This window comes from Callospermophilus lateralis, chromosome 16 (genome assembly GCF_048772815.1).
Source record: "Callospermophilus lateralis isolate mCalLat2 chromosome 16, mCalLat2.hap1, whole genome shotgun sequence".
Taxonomy (NCBI): Eukaryota; Metazoa; Chordata; class Mammalia; order Rodentia; family Sciuridae; genus Callospermophilus; species Callospermophilus lateralis.
In genome coordinates, this window is record NC_135320.1 from 15,532,742 (window position 1) to 15,554,869 (window position 22,128).

General features: G+C 37.1%; 1 protein-coding gene across 1 annotated transcript in view; it reads right to left on the reverse strand.

Annotated features, from left to right (window-relative positions):
• Window positions 1–22,128, reverse strand: part of Pxdnl (peroxidasin like) — a 431,430-nt gene that overhangs the window by 225,185 nt on the left and 184,117 nt on the right. Inside the window, exon 3 of the mRNA XM_076836074.1 lies at window positions 8,828–8,899. Coding sequence (XP_076692189.1) covers window positions 8,828–8,899 — 72 coding nt within the window. The remainder of the gene's footprint in view (window positions 1–8,827; window positions 8,900–22,128) is intronic.

Sequence of the window (22,128 nt, forward strand, 5' to 3'; positions counted from 1 at the left end):
TGCTAATTCACAATAAGCTGGCAAGGGGAAGAGTAGAGGTATTTTGGATTACCCCCTTACACAATAAGGGGCTATGGGGGTAGGAATAAATTGGACATTATTACCCGATATGCACATATGATTACATGATTTCGTCTTTCTCATCTGTAAAGGACATGTACAACCAGAAGATAATGAATTATGTAACCATTTATGTATGATGTCAAAATGCATTCTACTTTCATGTATTACTAATTAGAGCAAATTTTTAAAAAATTTAAAAGTATTGTTTATGTAAAAACATGTACACATATTTTTATTATCAGAAAATAGAAATAATCCAGATGCCCCTCAGTAGGCAAATGGCTAAATTGTAGTATATTCTGTAGTATATTCTTACCATAAAATACATTCAGCAATAAAAGTAATAAGCTATTGATATTTTACAACTTGGATGAGTTTCCTAAGAATTATTCTGCATGGGAAAAGGCAGTCCCAAAAAGTTATATGTTGCATATTTATATTGGCATAACATTTTTAAAATAACAAGATTTTGGAAATAAAGAATAGTTTAGTGGTTGCCAAGGTTTAAAAAGGGAGTAAGGCAAAGGGAGTGGTTTCAACTATAAAAGGGCAATATGAGGAATCTGGGGTAATAGAAATGACTTTTATATATTGATTATATCAGTGCAAATATCCTGGTCTTTTATTGGATAATAGTTTCATAACATTTACCAATGGTGAGGAAATGCAGAAAAAAAATAGATGTTATAATCCTATTTATTCTTTCTTATGACTACATACTAATTTATTATCATAATAAAAAGTTTAATTTAAAAAGTTTGTTAAATGAATGAAGATGGAATAAGTGAGTAGCTTAACTGAACTCATTATGCCTGTAACTTTTTTTAAGCCCATATTCTATTCTCTGAAACCACCAAGGTCAATTCAGTTTATCTTAACATATAAGGATAATTTGTTCCACACATATGTCCACCAAACTTTCATATATCATGTTCTAACAAAGCCAATCAGACTACAGATTTAAAATATATATGCCTAAAAATTCTTATTAATAATTAAAAATAAATAAAATATATATGCATATGAAAATAGTTAAAATATTCCTTGATAACAAGTAGCTTATCATTTTGTAAGAGAGAAGAATTGATTGCTATATGACAAAGTTAAATATTGAAATCCGAGAGATTTTTAAAAAGAGAAATGATGTTTCAAATGTAAGCAGCACTTCCCCATTGGGAAAACCTGGAAAAAGTTTCCTGGAGGATGTGAATACTTCATCAAAAAGATTTATAATGGAAGGCAAACTTTGAAGATATTTTTTTGCCTAATCAGCAAATATTCAACTGAAAGCAAGGCTGAATCCGTTCCTCTCTCCCTCTTTGGAAACCTGCAAAGGATTATCTCACCAGGGATCCTCCCCTGTGGAGTGGGTGAGAGACAGCTGTGGTTGCCTCTCTGGCCTTCAGAAATCAAAGAAAAGTCAAGAAGGAGGAAAGAGTGAAGGGGAAATCTCTGGAGAAAAACAATTTCTGTGGTTCTTGAATCATTTTGGCTCATGTAGGTGACCTCAACCATCTGCAAGGTTGAGCTTGTATCACCAAACAGATTCATAAATACATATTCATCAGAAAAAGTGAAGTTACCTTTGTGGGAAATTCATGAGAGCAAAAAAACTAGGCATCAAAGAGTCAGAGCCAAATAGAAATCCCCATCTTCACCAGGGATATTGTTCTATAGTTTTCTTATTATATCCTTGTCTTTAGTATCAGGGTAAGACAGCTTTGTAAAACAAGTTTGGAAATATCCCCTCCTCTTCAATAGTTTTAGTTTTATAACTAAAACTTTTTTTTCCCAAAGATTTGAGAAGGATTGATATCCTTTCTTTAAGTGTTTGGTAAAATTCAGCCGTGAATTCCTCAGTTTCTGGAATGTTCTTTGTCAATCTCCTCAATTGTTATTATTCTGTAACCTTGTTGGTATATAGTTGTTCACAATAGTCTTTTATGATCCTTTGTATCTCTGTGTAATGCCTCCTCTCCCCTCCTCAATCTTTCTAAACTCCATTGGACATCACTGATTCATTACTATACAGGTAATGATAATCTTCTATTTACATATTAAGGCAGGAACATGAACAAATAATGCCTCTCTGCTGTTTACGTCCCTAGATTCTGTAAGAATCAGTCAAATCTTTTTGCTTACCCAGGATCTAGTACAGTATCTGGCATGGTAGTTGTTTGCTACATGATTGTTGAGAGGATGAATAGATAGGTAAATGTATGGATGAGTAGATTTACAGCTATCAAATAGATTGTTGAATTATTGGGTGAAGAGATGAACAAATAGACAAATGGATGAAATTCCTAGCCAAGCAATGCTTACAAAGTGATTATATGTCAGAAATATAATAAATAAAGTAAAGTAATGCCGAGATGGATTTTTACAAGCAAGTTGCAAGCATGTAGAGAAAAGACAAATACTGCATAGGGAGGCGAAATGAATAGCCCAGAGAAGATCTCCCAAAGGACATTATCTGGGTTACTCAGCTTAGCCTAGGAAATAGTTTTAGTCAGAGCACCAAAGTATCTTTTCTTCTTTTGGAAACTGATCCACCCTAGTTAAAATCATTTAAAAAAAAAAAAAAGACTAGTTTGATAAATCAATTAATTAAGCAGGGATACGTCCCTTGAAGATTGAACTGTTCTTCTCAGGTAGTCAGCATATTCTTTCCCTGACCTCAAATCTATTTGGGATTCAGATGACAATCGAAAGGACACAATGAAAGTGGGTGATGTTCTTAATCTCATAGAGTTATGATAGTTGGATGCAGCTCTGCCTCTTAGTGGATGAGCCTACTGAGTGGACTAGACCTCTCCACTCAAAGTCAAGGCACTGTCTCCCAAGGAAGGGTAGGAGACAAGTGTTACCACCTCCCCCCCGCATCCCCACTCCTTGGTCCCCTTTTTTCCCAGATTTGTTCTTCAAAAGTTTCCAGTGTCCTTGGTGAAGTTAATAATGACTCTTTCATCTTTCCCATCTGTAAAGCCACACAGGTGTGTTGTGCAGTTAGAGACGATATACATTATTAGTGCCCATGTGACCTGTGAGATGATCTGAGTATCCGAGGGAGCCAAAAGGATTCCCAGGAAAACAAAGTGCCCCAGCAAAATCCAGTAACCCCGGGAGCATCCCAAGGTAGAAATTCAATAGGATATCAAACGCCACACATCAGGAACTTCAGAGCACAGAGTGTGGGGAGGTGATTGTCAAGAACCCTAAAGATATAAGTGAAGTTGAATCTTAGCGTGGATATAGACAGTATTTCTACTTCATCCCCAAAACAATGGGGAGCCACTGAAGAACTCTGAGAAGAGTGGCGTGATTGAATTTTTGTTTTTAAAAGATGACTGGTTACCTTTTGGAGATTTAAAAGTGGAAAAACGTGGATGGAGATAAAAGGTTTTGTTAACAGTAGGGAAGACGGATAATGAGGATTGAAGGTAAGGCAGCCAAATTGAGATAAATAGAGAGGGGGGATATGAATAATGTTAACATGGAACCCACAGGATGGAAAAATAACTAGATACCGTGGTAAAGGAAATGGGAGGAGGCCAATGTAGAAATTTAGTTCAGACTGGCTGTATGAATGTGCAAACATTTCCCCAAATAAGAAGCTTCATGTTTGAAGGGGAAATCAGGAGTGGGTTTGAAGGGGAAAATTAAGGACATGACAAATATTTGTCATGTCAATTGAAGGATCCTATGGAACATGTCAGTAGAAATACTGAGTAAAGAAACAGGTGTCTGTGTGCAAATATAAAAACAATCTGGGCTGGAAATAAAGATTTAAGAGGTAGCAACATTTGGATAATGACTGATACAACGGAAGCAGATATGTTGACCAATAGAGTGGCAAAGTACAGGAGAGAGTCCGGGATGAAGGAATTTGAGCAGCCTTACCAGGAAAAGGAAAATCAAGAGCACCATAGGGATCAAGAGGGGGTGTGGCCAACAAGAGACACCATGAGGCAGGGTTAAATGTTAAATGTTAAATGGCCAATATGTCTAATAACATGAGTGGCCGTTGCTGAAGCACTTTTAGTGGAGCGGTAAGAACAGAAGCTAATTTGGCATGATTAGAAGAAAGAAAGAGTTATAAACAGGAAGGCAGGCAACCAGGCATCGAAACCATTCACCCCCTATTATTTTGCATATCAAACTCACCAGTCTCATCTCTCATCAATGCTCCATCCAGCCACTGAAGATACTGCCCATATTATTACCAAATCATAGAAGACCATTTCTTACCTCTTCTCGTACAGCCTTTCAAAATTAAGTAAAAGTGTTGCTCCTTCCCTCAAATCTAACTTGCCCTCCACTCCTTGTGTCTCCCCAGAATAGGCCAGGCCTCTTCTCCCTTTGAGCTCCTACTGTACCCATCAGAAAAGTCCATCCTGGTGACGGAGCCAGAGTGGGCTTGATTGTGATTGCAATCTGAAGCTCAACTCTTAGAAAACTCTACTCCTCATGTTAAAGTGGTCAATTGCACTTTGTGCCACAAATTTCCCCAGCCCTGATTTATAACATTTTATGAGATGATTTTGCTGCTTCACTCATCAAGATCTTCCTGTGCTTGAATTAGATTTGGGCCATGTGGCATGATTGACCAAATGGCGACACTAAAAAACAGCAAAAGCCAGGCTTGAAAAGCACTCATCCCTGGCTTTTATTAGAGATAGATCACTGTGTGAACAAGCACAATCTAGCTGGCCAGAGAAAGAAGAAAAAGCCCTTCCAACTGATAACTGTGGAATTGCGGTATGTGTGAATGATGCCATTCTAAACCCAAGGTCTGAGCCAGAGCAGATTAGAACCGCCCAGGCCACCCGTGAATCAAGCATGAAAAAATAGGACCTCTTCCTTGTTTTAAGGCACTAAATCCTGCAGAGGTTTGTTATAGAAAGGAAAGCTAACATAATGAACAAGAAACTGTATGCAAATTTCACTCGGTTTCTAAGACTGTCCTTAAACTCAGGCAGTGAGTGTAGCCAAAAATGGTGAGAGCTGAGTCCCTCAAAGTTACATCATTAAAGATCAGATTCTTTGATGACATTTTCTTGCTCAGTAGTTTAAACAAATTTTTTAAAAAGTGATTTTTTAAAAAATCTATAAGTTGCAAAATAAATGAGACCGAGTTCAAACACATTCACAAAAGCACCAGGTGCAGTATCACATGCCTGTAACCCCAGCAGCTTGAGAGGCTGAGGCAGAAGGATCCCAAGTTCAAAGTCAGCCTCAGCAAAATCGAGGCACTAACCAATTCAGGGAGACCCTGTATCTAAATAAACTGAAAAACAGGGCTAGGGATGTGGCTCAGTGGTCAAGTGCCCCTGAGTTCAATCTCCAGTGCCCCCTCCCACCCAAATCACAAAAGATGGAAAAGGCTGAGTACACAATTGCAAGTGACACATCAAGACAATGATTTAAGAAGGTGAACTTGTGTATAGGGTGTAGCATTCAGGAGTGAGAGTTCATGAGGACAAAGATGTCCAGGGGCTGCGTTGGAAGGAAGAAACTGTAACTCAAAGAACAAAACCAAATTTAGGAAATGGGGACCATAGCCAGACACAGAATCACAGATTTGAAAGTGGGATACATTTATTTCCCTTTTTGTAATACTAACAAATGATGCTCAATTCATCTCAAACCTGCAGAAACATGCCAGGGTTTTCCCCCTACAAATAATTCTTTTTAAAAACCTCTTCAATTATCAATGCTGATAAACAATAAGATCCTTATCATTGGGACACCAAGATGCTTCTTAACAAGAAGTTTTATTTTGGAGTCTATCATTAGATTAACTCACAATAATGAATACTGACAATGCTATTAAGAGATAACTGGTCTACTGAATCAAAGAATAGGAATATTTTGCTCCCACTTCTACAATATATCTTGGCTTTAAAATTCAGCTAACCTTAAATGAACCACAGTTCCCAAGGATACTCTCAAACAATTGTACTTTCTTGTGTGAATCTGAAAGCAAAATTTGTCCTAGGATACTTCTATTTGTTTTTGCCCAAGGGAATCAATGATATGTTTTGGACAAAACACGCTACAATTTCACATGAGTTTAGAAACGCTTTTGTCTTAGAGAAAAAAAAATATTCTAGCCTTTATGTTTGGCGAGGTAAAACTGAAGTTCTTTGGTATATATAGTCTAATGAAAATTAAGTTCCTCAGTATGAAAACATTATAACTATTTTATGTAATATAACACTGGAAATCCTTGGGAAATGGCACACTATAAATAATGGATAAATACCCAGGTTGTTGAAAAATCCAAGGCACATAATAGCGTTATCATTCGTCTCTCATAAGATTAATTAACACATCATAGCCAAGAGGCTTAATCAATCAAATATCAAGCATTTACTGAGCACCTTATGTTCATACATCTGTGAATGTATGAACATACATTGTGAGCAGTTGCTCTGTTCTAGACACTAGTTCTAGATGTTGGAATAAAATGGCAAATAAATGAAAGAAGTACGGCCACAGGGCCATTTGTCTTTACAGAATCCAAGTGGGGAAATCCAAAAATAAACAAGGTAACAAATAGGTAAGAAAAATGAACTTGTATAAAGTATGTAATAAATGAAATACACAAGACACCCTGAGAGAGAGAAAAAAAATGTTAACTGACTTCAGGGGACTCCTAAAGGATGTGATATTAAAACTGAGATTTAACTAAGAGAAAATGCTGCATTTATTTATTTATTTATTTTACTGGGGATTCACTCCAGGGATACTCTACTACTCAGCTACATCACTAGCCCTTTCTAATTTTTATTTTGAGACAGAGTCTTACTAAATTGCCCAGGCTGGCCTCAAACTTGTAATACTCCTGCCTCCCTCTCCTAAGTCACTGGGAGTACAGTGACATTATGCCTGGTAAAATAGCCAAGAGGAAAATAATTAGCATCCTGTGCACAGGTTGAGGAGGAAGTGTGTATGTGCTTATTGTGATCGAAGAAATAAAATAATAAGGGATTGAGGTTAAAATGCAAAGGAAAGAGAGAAGATGAATTTGCAGGTACCATGTGCATTGAGTGGATCTTCTTGCTTACAGCCCCCTGTCTGGGAACTTCTCCAGTTTGAGAAGCAATGCTCACTTGGCAATGTTAGTGAAAACATAGAGAGATGCACATCAGTGACCATGGGAAAGTGTTCATCACCCACATCATACACATTTATAAATTATCCTCACTTTTTCATAAGTCACTTATCTTCCAGAAGCCCAAAGACTTATCTTTCACTTAAAAAGCAATGTTTAGCTTGTCATAACATTGAATAGAAGTTTTATGAAATGCTCTTCTTGTTTTCATCCAGAGCATATGATACTCTTGTGCATGTAATTGATCCAACATCAGCAACAATGAGCACTTTATCCAATATTAACTTCCTACTAACAGCTATAATTTAACTAAATTTCCTCATTTAGTATTAGCACTAATAATGAAATTTGTTCTAAACCATTATGTACAAAGTCATGGGGGTTTTTTTTGTTTTGTTTAGTCTGCTACTTTTATCACTGGAGGGAGTTACTTTTGACATGCTGGTAAGTAGAGAACCACAGGCCAGGATCGAGATGAAAAACAGGGAGAAAGTCAAGATTCTTCACAAACAAAGAGCAGACTTTTCACAGCACTGGTCTAAAAGCTTGGTAGAGATCAAAAGTGCCATGCACCGACAGATCATGTTAGATTGGCTGTGCATGATTAGGGCAGCAAATCAAGACATTATGGTGGATTCATGGAAAGAGTTACGGGAGACCTGTGTGTTAGGGCTGGGGCATCTCAAAACAAGAAAGCTATAAAGCTCTTGGGTTGGTGTATAATGGGAATTCCATTTTAGAAAAGTACAACAGATATGTAAATTAGAAAAAAAGTAGGACAGCATTTTCTTTTTACAAGAATTACTATCACTTTTTAAACCAATTGCTTAATGGATCTACAAGTAGACATTTTTTGTAAAAATGTTAGTTACCTCCTTAATACTTTTTTTTGGTAGTGCTACTGATCAAACCCAGGGCCTGGCACATGCCAAGCAAGTGCTCTACTACTAAGCTTTACCTCCCGTTGTCTTTAACATTTTTTTAAAAGGAAGTTGCAGGACTCACTCCTACCTGAAACCAGTGTCCCTGTGCTTACTTTTTTCAGCCTCCAACATAAGCCTATCCATTCTCCACCATCCAACATTCATTTTATCAACATACATTGGTTTCTGACTTAAGCAATCATTTTAAGTGTTTTTTTTATTCATTTATCAATAATAATACATCAAAAGCATGATAATTGTCAATGGTCGTATTTATAAGCTGGTTTTTTTTTTTTCAAAATTTGTCTCCTACCCAAGTTGATTAACATTCCTAATTGTAATGCGTTCACCAGCCTCAAGAGGTCTTAGATGACTGAATTATTAACACAAAAGTTCCTTTCAGATTTGTGGATTTTTTATAATTATTGATTAATTAGATATAAGTGTGAGGTATTGATTAAACTTTGTTTTCATTTTTCTCCAATTTAGAATTGCATGTCAAGGGTGGAATGATATAAATGTACATAAATATTCAAATGTCCTCAGATGCACGATCTATTGAAAGAAACACTTTGCTGTCCTTAGAAATGTTCAGATAACAGTTCTGTTTTAAGGTTGCCAGTACTTCTCAGGAAGGTGAAGAATTGCTTAGGTTAAAATAATCAAGAAGGCAAAAATAATCAGTCAACAAAATAAGCCATTGTTGATTTTTCTTAGAACTTACAGATGCAGCAAATTTTCAAGTCCTTCAAAAGCAGTTCTGGAAATCTTTCTGATTTGATTGTTGTTCAGAAGACTAAAAAGAAAACAAACAAACAATTCCACAATGAGAAGCTGATTCTGCAAACATTTTAACTGTTCCACTTTTAAGTGTAATGCTCTGCACAGTAGAAAAATATTTACTAACATGGTGACAGGGTTCGCTAAATTTGGAAATTTTAATTTTCTATTTAGGAAGGCTATATTAATCTATTCAAAAATATAATAAGTTATCCCCAAAATATCACTAGAAGAGCATCAAAAACCCAAAGGCAAAATTCTCCATCTCCTGAAGCCTATCATCTAAAAGAGAAATTATCAATATTGTCACAGTAACAAAGGGACAAATTCCTAAACTAACAGATGGAGAGCTGCAAACACTTAGGTTGAAGCAGCTTCCTTGGAAAAATAAACATTACAGCTTTTGGCACACAATGGACTCTCATTGTGTATTTGTTGAACTATCAAACCCAGAGTCAATTACACCATAGGATGTGAGGCTCTTATATAGTGATATCAAAGGCTCTAAAAATGACTTCTAAAAAAAAAAAAAAATCCAAGGAGAAAAATAACAGGTGGCAGAACTAAATTGGATTTGAACAGTAAACCAAGTTACAGAAAATCACCTTTCTGTACCTTTGAAAGCTTTGAAAAGAGTACTCTGGCAAATGAAAATCATATTTTTGGATAAATACACTTAAAATTTCTTTCAAATTTAAATTATGGTGGCATGTCTAAATGTGTGCTAGTTGGCTTAGTTCACTTATCTCTGAAGTTCTTCTAATATCAAAAAAAAAAAACAAAGCTTCTTAACAGCTATGGCCAGAATCAAATGCTGGAGGGCTCACTTTGAGTGTTATGATGAATTTTTTGTTGTGGTTTTCTCTGTGTGTGTGACTGATTAGGAAAACGGAAGTGCTTCAGCCAAGTGATCATTTTAGTCATTACATACAATGCCACAGGAAGCCCACAAGTCTCCAGTCTTATCTGTTCCTAACCTGTTCACTACAGGCTTGAATGCTATGTTCCCCAAATAGTATCTGAAGCCACTATGTGACTCCCAGGGATGTTACCCAAGTCACTCTTCACCATTTGTGACAGAGTTCTTCTGGCCACTGGGGAGGCAGAACAATAAATCTACAGCATTAGAAGTGATGCCAGCCAGAGATAATGCCAATTGTCATGGATACTCCTTAGTCAAGGATCCAATAAAATTTATAGTCCACCATGTGTGCAGGAAATTTTTAAGCAGGCTGAAATCAACATAGCTAGTTAATATATGATTAATACCAGACACACGTGTTGTCCTAAGAGAATCTCTCATTTAGTTACTCTCTCTGTACACACTCTCATTTTATTGTTCCAAATCAATTAATACACTTTCCTTTAGATCCCAAAACAACCATCACAGAAATGTTGTTATTTAGAGAATGATTATTCTAATGCACATAGAATAAAATGTGTGTGTGCATGTAATTTACACTTCTGCTGGGATGTGTATAATGTGATCAGTATATGTAATCTCAATCTCATATGAACCACTGACCACAGGAAATAATTTGAGTGACTAGTTTCTTAATTTTCCCAAGGATGTGGTATTTAAGAGAAAGAAGTCAATTTGTTTTATACAGAAGATGCTTTAGGGGCTAGGATTGTGGCTCAGTGGTAGAGCGCCCAGCACCACATTAAAAAACTAAACAAAATAAAGGTACTGTATCCATCTACAATTAAAAATTTTTTTTAAAGATGCTTTTGTTCATCTATGACCAAAACCACAACCAAGAGAAGGAAAAGATACTATGTATTGCAATTAATCTTTCTTTAATATATAAAATGTGTGAGAAATCTATGTTTCCACATATTCTTATATACTTATCTAAATTATGGTAAAAGTAAAACATACAACTTAACATTATAATTCACTGTGAATATGAGTAACCTAAAATATGAGATCAAACAATTTAATTTGAGGGTTTTTTGAAAATGTTTTTATTGTTAACAAAAAAACAAATCCATTACAGTGGTTCACAGTTGAATGTATTCTTCAATCACCAACACATATTTCTTGTCAAACTTTATTCAAAGCACCGTGTTTTCCATGAAAATATCTGTATTATAATTTTAATGGATGGATTCTTCACCTAGCTGTGTTTTGATTAAGTAATTATAGAAGCTATCATTTCTATTATTTTTCTTTTATTTTTTCATAAATAAAATGCAATTGAAATTTATGAGTGAATCTACAGAAATTCAGGACATAAAACAATACCTAATGCCCTTTCACCAAAAAATCAACACAAGCTCAGTAAATTTGTAGCTGTGCTCTATATTCTATGTAATGGATAATTTGAATTGCCAGCTTGATTGGATTAAGAGTAGCCAATTACTAAGAGGCTTAAGGGTGTGTCAATGAGGGTGTGTCTAGGAATGATTGGCAAGGAAGAAGCAGTAGATACAAGCTCCATTCTTCTTGAACAGGTTCCTGACTGCTGCTAGATCATCTGAGGATATCAGACTCGCACTTCTTCACCCCTCCAAAGTAGACTCTGCCAGTGATTCTGCAGAAGGCTTCGGTCTTGGGCTAGGGTAGCACCTTTGAATCCTCTTATTCTGGGACTTCTGCCTCTTGGACTGTGCAGCTATTGGTTCTTCTAGCTCTCCAGCCATTGTGGACTATCCAGCTTCTGGTTGCAGAAGCCAAACTGATAAATCCCCTTTTTATAATTTTACTTCCTGTTGATTCTGTTCCCCTAGAGAATGCTGACTAATACACCTATTATTGCCTACAATGTCAAGGAGGGGGAAAAAAAAGAAGCAAACAAAATTTCCTACAAGAAAAAATGTTACATTTTTATTGAAGAAATAAAGGAAAGTAATTTCTAAAGACAGGATAGCTGATTACTCAGATGATCAAGCTCTTGGAGAAAAGAGGAACCAGCATTAGACCAATGAGTCATTGTATCACCTGCATTAGCTCATTGTAGTATCTATCTATCTGTCTATCTATCTATCTATCTATCTATCTATTTATTTATTTTTGCTGAAACACTGAGTGCCTTCCTGTAGCATGCACACTCATATATTTCATACTGTACAAATATAGACTGTGCTTTTGGAAATATTTGGGGAAAAAAATAATGTGGCTATTAGGAAAAATAAAAGTGTTTTGTAAGTTATACCATCCCTACCAGCTGAGAGCCTAATTAGATAAGTAACCTGAAATCTGCACAGCTGTCTTGCTTTGGGGAAGAATCTCACATCATCTCCTAAGAACACCTAGGGTGCTACAGCCAGGAGCCATCTTGAGAAGGGACCTACTGTTGTTTGAATTGTTCTAGGGATCAGAAACCCTGCACACCCCACCTCTGAGACTCCACACACATTCTGCTATTATGGTTTCAGGGGTAACTGCCTCAAGAATCCAACGTGGCCCAGCAGAGTGACTGTGATATAAGCCCAGGGTGCCCTGCACTGTAGGGATGAGGGGGTAGGTAGAACACAGAGAACAGAGGATGCAGGTCCTTGCCCCCTGAGAACAGGGTGTGACCAGGCACATGTGGACCCACACCAGTGCTGGGACCAAAGGCAGGTACCCACAGGGTTCCATTTGCCCCTCCTCACTCTGCTGTACTCAGGTGCCTGTTACTAACAAGATGAGGAAGGTGCACTTTGTTTTCCACTCCTGCCTTGCCACAGTGACATGGTGAGAGGACCCTGACAACCCTTGGCCGTCTGTCCCCTACCCTTGGGTACATGTGAATAGGGGTGGCCAAATACAATTCATGAAGGCATTCTCCCAAGGATGTGTCTTGGGTGTTGATCTGTTATGCCCAGTTAGCTCTAACTCCAGCCCGGTATCATAGTGCTGTCCTCCTGGAGCTTCTCTGGCTGTGATTAATGACTCTGAACACAGTACATACAGTGGCAGAATTGGAAAGACCCACTCTGTGTTCCAAACAGAGTGTGTACTCACTATGTGGCTAATCCTTTAATGGGCGTGGTGGTCCCTATGGTGGATCAGGCCACTCCACAAAAGTTGTAGAGACACCTGATCCACTTGATGCACAAATCTCAACACAGGAGAATAAGAAATATGAAAAATCAAGGTAATAAGATGCTTCTGAAAGAACATAATAACTCTCTAGCAGCAGATCCCAAAGAAATCAATACAGATCTATAATTAATACACATTAATGAAATTTTTTAAAATAAATAAACAATAAACCCTCAATAGGAGAAACAAGTAAAATAGAACTTGTTTGCATCTCACATGCAATATCTACTTGGGATAATGCCAAGATTTACTATGAAAGTATAATCTTTATAACTACATACAAATGAAACAGGTTTTTGTTTTTTTGTTGTGTGCATATGTGTGTTTGATTTTTTGGTAAGTGGTGCTAATGTTGATCTATTTTTGCATGGTATGATTGTGCTTGCTTTTCATGTGGACATTCTCCAAAAATGGGGTTCAGCTACCCTCAACATGGAGAGGTTGTGCATTTCATTTCTGTGTGTCCTGAAGTAAACAGAGTATAAAACTTTCAATAAGCATTATCTATGACTCCTGAGTTATTTGCATTGTTACCAAGTAAGAGATTCATGGCCAAAGTCAGTAATGACTATCTCTGGATAATTTATCATTGCCAATACCACAGAAAAATATTTATATTATTTTAGGCACCATATAAATCATTTGCAGTTCAAAATGGTGGGGAAATAAAGCAAAGGAGCTGGATCATTTTCATCTACAGAGCACAAATTTATTATCTAGTGACTTTATCAACTTTTCACTTCATGCATATTCCTCAAAAGGAAGTGCAGATATACATGTGAAATCTTTCTGAGGGTCAAATTCTTTTAAAAATCCAACAAGTTCACTGTCCTCCTTATCTTTTGAACTCCCCCCAAATGGGGTTCAGCTACCCTTAACATGGAGAGGTTGTGCATTTCATTTCCATGTTTCCTGAAGTAAAAAGAGTACAAAACTTTCAATAAGCATTATCTATGATTCCTGTGTTATTTGTATTGTTACCAAGTAAGAGATTCATGGCCAAAGTCAGTAATGACTATCTAAGACTGAAGTAAAAGAAAGATATACTTATCCTGAAATTTTATGTTAATGGCCATTTATTTTTTTGGTCAGTAAAGTAACTGAACACATCTTTGGTTCCATATTTCTATTCCATTGCTTGCCTTTCTTGATTTGTCAAGAATTTTTGGTATACAAAAAAATTAGCTTTAGCTTATAATATGTACTAGAACTATTTTTTTTCCAAAACTAACACCGAAATGTATGTTTTACTAAATTTGCTCATGCTATTTCATCTTCTGGGTTCCCAATTTAAAACAAATCTTTTATTACAATATATTTCCTAGCTGATTATTTTTTTAATACAGGAGAGATATTGAATTTTGAACATTAGTTTTGTAACTTTCTTTACTTCGCTTATTTATTGTTTCTAACCACTTCTTAGTTGACTGTGAGTATTTGAATCATGAAGTTATCTCCCATTCCAAACACAGTATTTCCCATAATGATACCTCATTTCTATCTTATACCCAATAAGACTTAATGACCCTCTTAAAATGTACTTTGAAATAATGGTGATAATAGGTACTCTTTTAGACTTTCATCTTTAATAATTATGAAAGTTACAAACTAGATGCTTTAAAAGGGAAGTAAGTAGAAGTAAAGAAAAGAATTTGCCAGGCAAGGGTGTTATTAAGCCAGGAAGCAGGGTATGGATAAATAGTGGCCGCATGCTCATGATTCCTCTTACCACAAATAATTACTATCATGAGCAGTAACTAAATGGAGGGTGTATTTATTTCTATACCATAGCCAATGAAGGGTTGCATTTCTTATAATATAGTCAACATATTAGAACAGTGTAAAAAACTTACCCCTCAAATTATGTTAAAATTAGTTTATTAAATTATTCAATTCCTAGGAGAGGGGGTGGAGCTCATTGTGGAGCTCTTGCCTGGCATGCATAAGGCCTGGTATTTAAGCCACACCATTGCAAAATAAGTAAATAAACATTTAGTTCCTAAAATCCATTATTAATACTTAAATTTTACCTCTGATTTTAGGTTTTTAAACAGTTTTTGATCTTTATGTTAAAACATCACAATTTCAAGTTTTTTACCATTCCCAATCTAGATACAATATACATGGGTATATACAAACATGCATACATATATGTGACAGCTATTGTGTCATCTCCCAATACACAAACACCTCCACCTCTTAACTGATACAGTTCTAAAAATAGGCATCCTCACACAACTTCCATTTTAGTGCAACTGTGATGCTATCATTTGATCTAATTGTTTTCTATTTTCCTAAGTTTTCTATAATTAGCATGGATTATTTATGTAGCAATTTTTAAAATATAAATATGAACAAGGAAGATTTAAAAGCATCTCTACTCAGAAATAGTTACTTAATTTTGGTAAATGTCTCCCAAACTTTAGATAGAACAGCTAAATGTTTATAAATTGTCCCTGGTCAGATAAGGATTATGGATGCTTCTTGGCTTACCATGGTTATGTCCCTATAAACCTGTAATAAATTGGAAATATTGTAAGTAAAAAATACATTAAATACACCTAACTACAAATGTCATCGCTTCGCCTAGCCTACCTTACAAGCACTCAGAACACTGGCATTATCTGGTAGTTGGGCAACCTCATCCAAAACCAAGGTTTTCTGATAGGAGGTGATCATGCAGTTGTGTGGCTGACTGTGAGCTGCAGCTGGTTGCGCTGCTCAGCATCACCAGAGCTTATTACATATCACTACCTGGAGGAAGACCAAATTCAAAACTTCAAATACTGTTTCTACTGAATGCATGGCTTTTATTCTACCATAAAGTCAAAAAAATTAAGAGGAGCTATCATAAAGGAGAAAACACCTATAATTTTTGCATTTTCTTATATACTTTCTTTATACCACATAAAATACAATTTTTTTCTAGGATATAAGTATGATAGAGATGAGAACATACACTAGTCAAAGACAGTAACTTTCTCTCATCATCTATGTGCATCTAGAAAAATAATTAAATAGAATTTGGATGAGTAAGAAAGTGAAATTATAAAATTGAAAGAATAGTTTCATAGATCTGCTGAAATATTAATTAGGTCAGGTTGCTTCTCAACTTTTCTGTCCTTTCTTCCATATTTGGCCATGTGACTATTTGTTTTCCAAAAGTTATGATTATAATGCTTTACCTAATACAAAAAAAGAAAGATATAAGTGAAAACATGTGAAATACATACAGATATACACATTAAAAATATTAATGTAAATATTAATCTTTTAAAAAGAAAACGAGAAAGTCAGATACACAGGATAATATCAATCTGCTAAATACATTGTAAAATCCAAGGTCAAAGATAGGACTCTTAAATATATGTTTAGTAATAAATCCTATCAATTTTAAAATGTTTTTTTAAATGTTAAAAGAAAAACTAATGTTAGATAATCCTTCTAAAAAAATCACAAAAACTATATGTTGGTAAATTATGACTAACATTTAACAATCAAGTTCTCTTCTTGTTAAACTACTCATATCCAGCACTTGGTATCCACATAGGATTGGTTCTAGAACTCCACACTGCTATCAAAATCAAAGATTGCTCAAATTATCTTCTTAATTATGATGTAACCTTTGCATATAACCTACACATATCTGTCCATATACTTTAGCTCTTCTCTACATGACTTCTTATACCTAATACAATGTAAACATCATGTAAATAGTTGTTATACTGTTTAGGAATAATGACAAGAAATGTACATGTTCAGTATAGACAAAATTATTTTTTGGAATATTTCCCATTCGAGGTGGGTTGAATTTGAGGATGTTGAACCGACAGATAACTAACTATACCTGAGATAAGGGGGTGAAGTAATCTTGTAGCAATAGAGCCTCACAGAACTTTAGACCTAAAGAAACCTTAAAATTTATTTAACCTTAACTGTCTTACTTGTTTCAAAAATTTTTATGATAATGAAACTAATTTTAAAAATTGATTTTTATAATACTGAGGCTCATGACATGTGCATCTGTTTCTCATGGCAGTGTTTTTGTTATCTTTTTTCCCTTTTTTAAAATTGATTTTATTATTTTTTTAAATACACGACAACAGTGGAATGCAGTACAATCTTTATTACACATATAGAGCACAATTTTTCGTATCTCGGTATATAAAGTATGTTCACGTCAATTTGTACATGTACTTTTTTGCATTACAATTCTTTATACACATATATACCACAATTTTTCATATTTCTGTTTGTATATAAGGTATGTTGACACCCAATTCGAGTCTTCATACATGTTCTTTGTATGATGATAATCATCACATTCCACCATCCTTGCTAATCCCCTGCCCCTCCTTTTTCCTCCCACCCCTCTTCCCTATCTAGAATTAATCTAATCCTCCCATACTCTGCCTCCCAATCCCACTATAAGTAAACCTCTTTATATCAGAGAAAACTTTCGGCATTTGTTTTTTGGGGATTGGCTTGTTTGCTTGGTTGGTTTGGTTTTGAGGGGGTACTTTTTTGGGAAGAGGAAGTTTTGTTTGGTTGTGTTCTGATTTTGTTTTTATATGTTCATGGTAGGGGGGATTAAACTCAATGACACTCCACCACTGAGTCACATCCCCAGCCTTTTTTTTTTTTTTTTTTTTTTTGAGCTAGGGTTCCTCCAAGTTGCCCAGGCTGGCCTCAATCCTCCTGCCTCAGCCTCCTGGGATTTCAAGTGTGTACAACCAATCTGGCTCACTTTTAAGGAAGTGAACCTGCACCTCTCAGAGACTGCCTGCTAACAGTGTGAATGGGTGTGTTCCCCTGGGATGGTGAACAGATGAGACATCATCTTTCTGGTCTTTGTATAGTTCAAGAAAAACAAAATACAATAAACATTTATATGCACTTGCCACTATTGGAAATAATACTGTATAAAAATCAAACTCGAACTTAAAGGAACAGAGTGTTTAACAAGATAAAATGAGTCTTTTACATCTATTGTCACTCTGACCAATAGAAGTATAATTTGAGCACAAAATACAAGCCATGTGTCTATATCGAATTTTCTAGTAGCCACATTTAAAAAGTAAAGAGAACCAGGTGAAATTGACTTGAATAACATATATTTATCTAACCCAGTATACCTAAATTATTATCCTTCTAGGGTGTATTTAATATAAAAAGTTAAAATACTTATGATTTTATTTTCACATGTTTTGTGGTCTGAGTGAACACATCAATTCAGACTAACTATATTTCAAGTGTTCAATCGACATCTCTGGACTGCGGCTTTGTTTTTCCTAACATTCCACCATAACCTTCTACAAAATCTTTGCTCCTGAAAAAAACTGTCCTGTTACACCTCAGGAAGAACTCACCTCCCCTCTGCATGCCATTTACCAAAATGTCTGTATTAGGGATTGTCAAGAGCCATCCACGGGCTATGTGTGGACTACATCAGCATCGCAGCCAGTGAAGAGGAGAATCTGGTGTCTGGGAACTTCCAGTGGAAATTTCCTGTGGCCAAGATCACCCAGACACATTGTGAGCCCTGTTCAGCTCTGCCTGGTCCCACACAGCACTGGAGATGGGGTGACCTGCTGTAACCACACAGCCTCTCAGAGATGGGTGTAACCTGCCAAGATGCCAATCAACTTGCTGACTGCAAGACATCGTGAAGCAAGACTCCATCCCTGAAACCTTATCCCTGCCTTTGATGTACCCCCTTAAAGCAACCAAAGGAGCCATTTTCTAATTATCCAGCTCCAGCTCCTCTGTGGACTGAATCTATCAGGTACTCTGCTTCAAAACTCTTTCTGACTCTGAGTCTTTTTTTCTTCACTATTTCTGACTTATTTTCTCTGGTGGCTTATACCCTCCTGGGCAGGAAAAAAGACTCCTGGGGAGTCACTGACAGCCTCCCCATAAGATATTTTCTTTTTCATAAACTAACGTACTTAGATATACTATAGAATATGAACTGCTTGAGCCATATCTTTAACAGGACATGCTAAAGACAAATGTTTCATTGAATGACAAACTCTATAATCTCCTAGCCTTCTGTATATGGATGAACAGCTAGAAGCTTTTAGGAAATGGGGAGGGGAGGCAGCTAGAAGCTTCTTCCTGAGCCCATCCGATGACTGTCCATTCACATCTCAAGCTTTCCAGTGGAAAAGCACCAGAGTTAATTCTGTGAGAGTTAATTCACTCAAATAGAAGCCATGAATATGTTCTTATTTCTTTTAAGAGCCTGCCATCCCTAATGGTCAAAGCAAAGGGGACGTAAAGTCCAGTTATTTTGGGCTCTTGGATTGGCAGCAATTGCCCTGATTCTCAATCAACTTTCTACTTCACTGCAGCTAGAAGATGAAAAATTCTGGGTAATCACTACACTGTTGAGAGCATCCTCTGCCCACAAAGGCTGCTCATCTCAACAAACGACATGGTGATGGTTCCAGGCTGCGCTCAGCATCCCCTTGGCTGCTCGAAGCCCACCTTGCCACCACCATTTTGGCCACCTCTTCTGGGCACCTGAAAAAAACTGCACCAGGTCTTCTGAGGCTCCCACTAAGACCCACAAGGGTGCCAAGCAACTTCTGGGGACAGGAGGGACTGCTGACAAAGATGGAGGAAGCATACTACAGGGACACAACCACATCAATATTTATAGCAGCACAATTCACAATTCTGGGACCAATCTAGATGCTCTTCAATAGATGAATGGATAAATAAAAATGTGGCATTTATACACAATGGAATTTTACTCAGCAATAAAAGAGAATAAAATCATGGCATTTGCAGGTAAATGGATGGAGTTAGAGAAGATAATGCTAAGTGAAGTCAGCCAATCCCCAAAAAAACAAATGCCGAATGTTTTCTTTGATATAAGGAGGGTGATTCATAGTGGGATAGGGAGCAGGAGCATGGGAGGATTAGATGAACTCTAGATAGGGCAGAGGGATTGGACGGGGAGGGAGGGGGTTATTGATGATGGTGGAATGTGATGATCATTATTACCCAAAGTACAGGTATGAAGACACGGATTGGTGTGAGTATACTGTGTATGCAACCAGAGATATGAAAAATTGTGCTATATATCTGTAATAAGAATTGTAATGCATTCTGCTGTCATAAATAAACAATAAATAAATAAATAAGTTCAGGTAGAAAGGTCACCCTATGGGCAAAAAAAAGATGGAGGAAGAGCTACTGTATGCAGCTCTGTCTTTCTGTAACCCCATGATGTCTAAGCTGTAAAACTACCACAAAGATCTTTCCAAATTCTATTGAAGGTGAGAAGCATGCTTTTGACAGCCATACCAGGGGGTGAGTAGAATTTATGCCTTAGAGAACAAGTAAATGAATCAGCTACAGACAGCCTCAATGACACTGCTTCTGCAAGGCTCTGATAGCCTGAACAGGACCCTCAAAGGCTGGAATGGTTCTCACTGAATTGTCCCCAAGACTGACCACATAGTCTCAGAAATCAAAGAGGAGGAGAAGCAACCAGGCCAGGTGGAATCTATCAAGAGCCGACCCATAAGCCCAGCAAGAACAGGAGCAAGCGTGGAAAGAATCTCTGTTCATTGTCCAGAAAAGCTACAGCCAACGAGCAGCTGCTCTCCATCTTCCTCTCACTGGATTTTGCTGTCCTGGGATGCCCGGTTTATCAAAATTTATTTTGAAAGTGTTGAACTTCTTGTCGGAACCAGAACCTTGACCCTGTGCATGAAAGGTGTTAGGGATGTGTAATAAGAGGAAGGAAGGAAAGTGGGGAGAAAAGAGGAGGGGGAGGGATGAGGGGGGAGAAGGGTGGGGGAAGGAGTGGGAGGAGCAGGAGGAGGGGGAGGAAGTGGAAGGGAATAGCTAGGGGGCATGTTGCTATGTTATGGGGGTCATCTTCTAAGAACCCCTTTTGCTAACTTCCAAGTTTCCTTTTTCTTATAAGGTATTAATAGTGAAAGCGGGGACTAAGTGGGACACAATAAAATTGTTCTTCTTCTCTGCATTGAACTTCATCTTCTATATGACTCCTGAATACCAAAATAGTCAATTGATGAATTGATGAAGTGCTCTCTGGTCAGGTCCCTTGACCTTCTCCCAGTTCTACCAGGATGAACCTGAGAGCTCTAGAGATCTCATCCTGAGAGTCACCCCTTGTTGTTATAAAGTTGTCTTTAAGGCTTTCATGGTTCTGTAAGGATGGATGACAAACTTAAGAGACAGACTGTTTCACTGCAAGAAATGCTACTGAATAACTCCTCGTCATTTGGTGGAATCCTGAAAAAATCCTCTTGATTACATTATATTTTGAGGTTTGAGCTTTCCCATTGATTGCGGGGGGAAGCATTAATAAAAACTGATCTGGATACCCCCCACTTGATTTGGAATTAAAAGAAGATAATTTCTGTGAAAATGGAAGGCGAGAAGGAAGCCAAGTGGTTATTTATAGAGGATGGGGATTATGGCGGGGGAACTACCTGGAAATAAGGTTTCCCCTGGGGAGGATACATCAGGAAGACCAGGGTCCTTGATCTCAGTGTCATTGACATCTGAAGCCAGGTAATTCCACATTGGGAGAGGTGCTGTTCTGAGAATTGTGGGCTGGTTAGCAACATTACTGGGCTCTATCAACAGGTGGCAAACTATTCCAAATATTCCCTATGGAGGTGAGGGGGCCAACATCTTTCTAAGAACCACCACCCTAGAGCCTGAAGCCCACAGAATGATCCCAGTCGTAGTCTCCAGTTTCTCAACTCCTCAGTTTTCAAATATCCAGGAGGAGATTCTAATATTTAATAAGAAGGGGACATACAGTACTCACAGGCTGTATTTGGGTGTTGAAATAACTTACCATCTCAACTCTTACAGATTAAATATTAGGGCTGGCGAGAGTATCTGAAAGAAGAAAAAGAGTAACGCAGGAAGAATCCAGAGGTTAGAAGTAGGTAGTTCCCAGGAATCAAGCCAGAATGGGCCCACCTAGTGACAGAGGCGAGTGGAGTCACTGGGTGAGACATGCCATGGGCAGTAAGTTCAGGTAGAAAGGTCACCCGATGGGCAAGAATGACATGGGAGCAACAGGAAAATCCAGGGACAGTGAGAGGGAAAAGAGGGACAAAATCGTATGTTCAGTTCCCAGAAGTGATTCCCCCAGATGGCAGCTTTTATTTCAACCTCTTCCTCATGGGATTGGGAAAGCTCTCAACATCTTAACT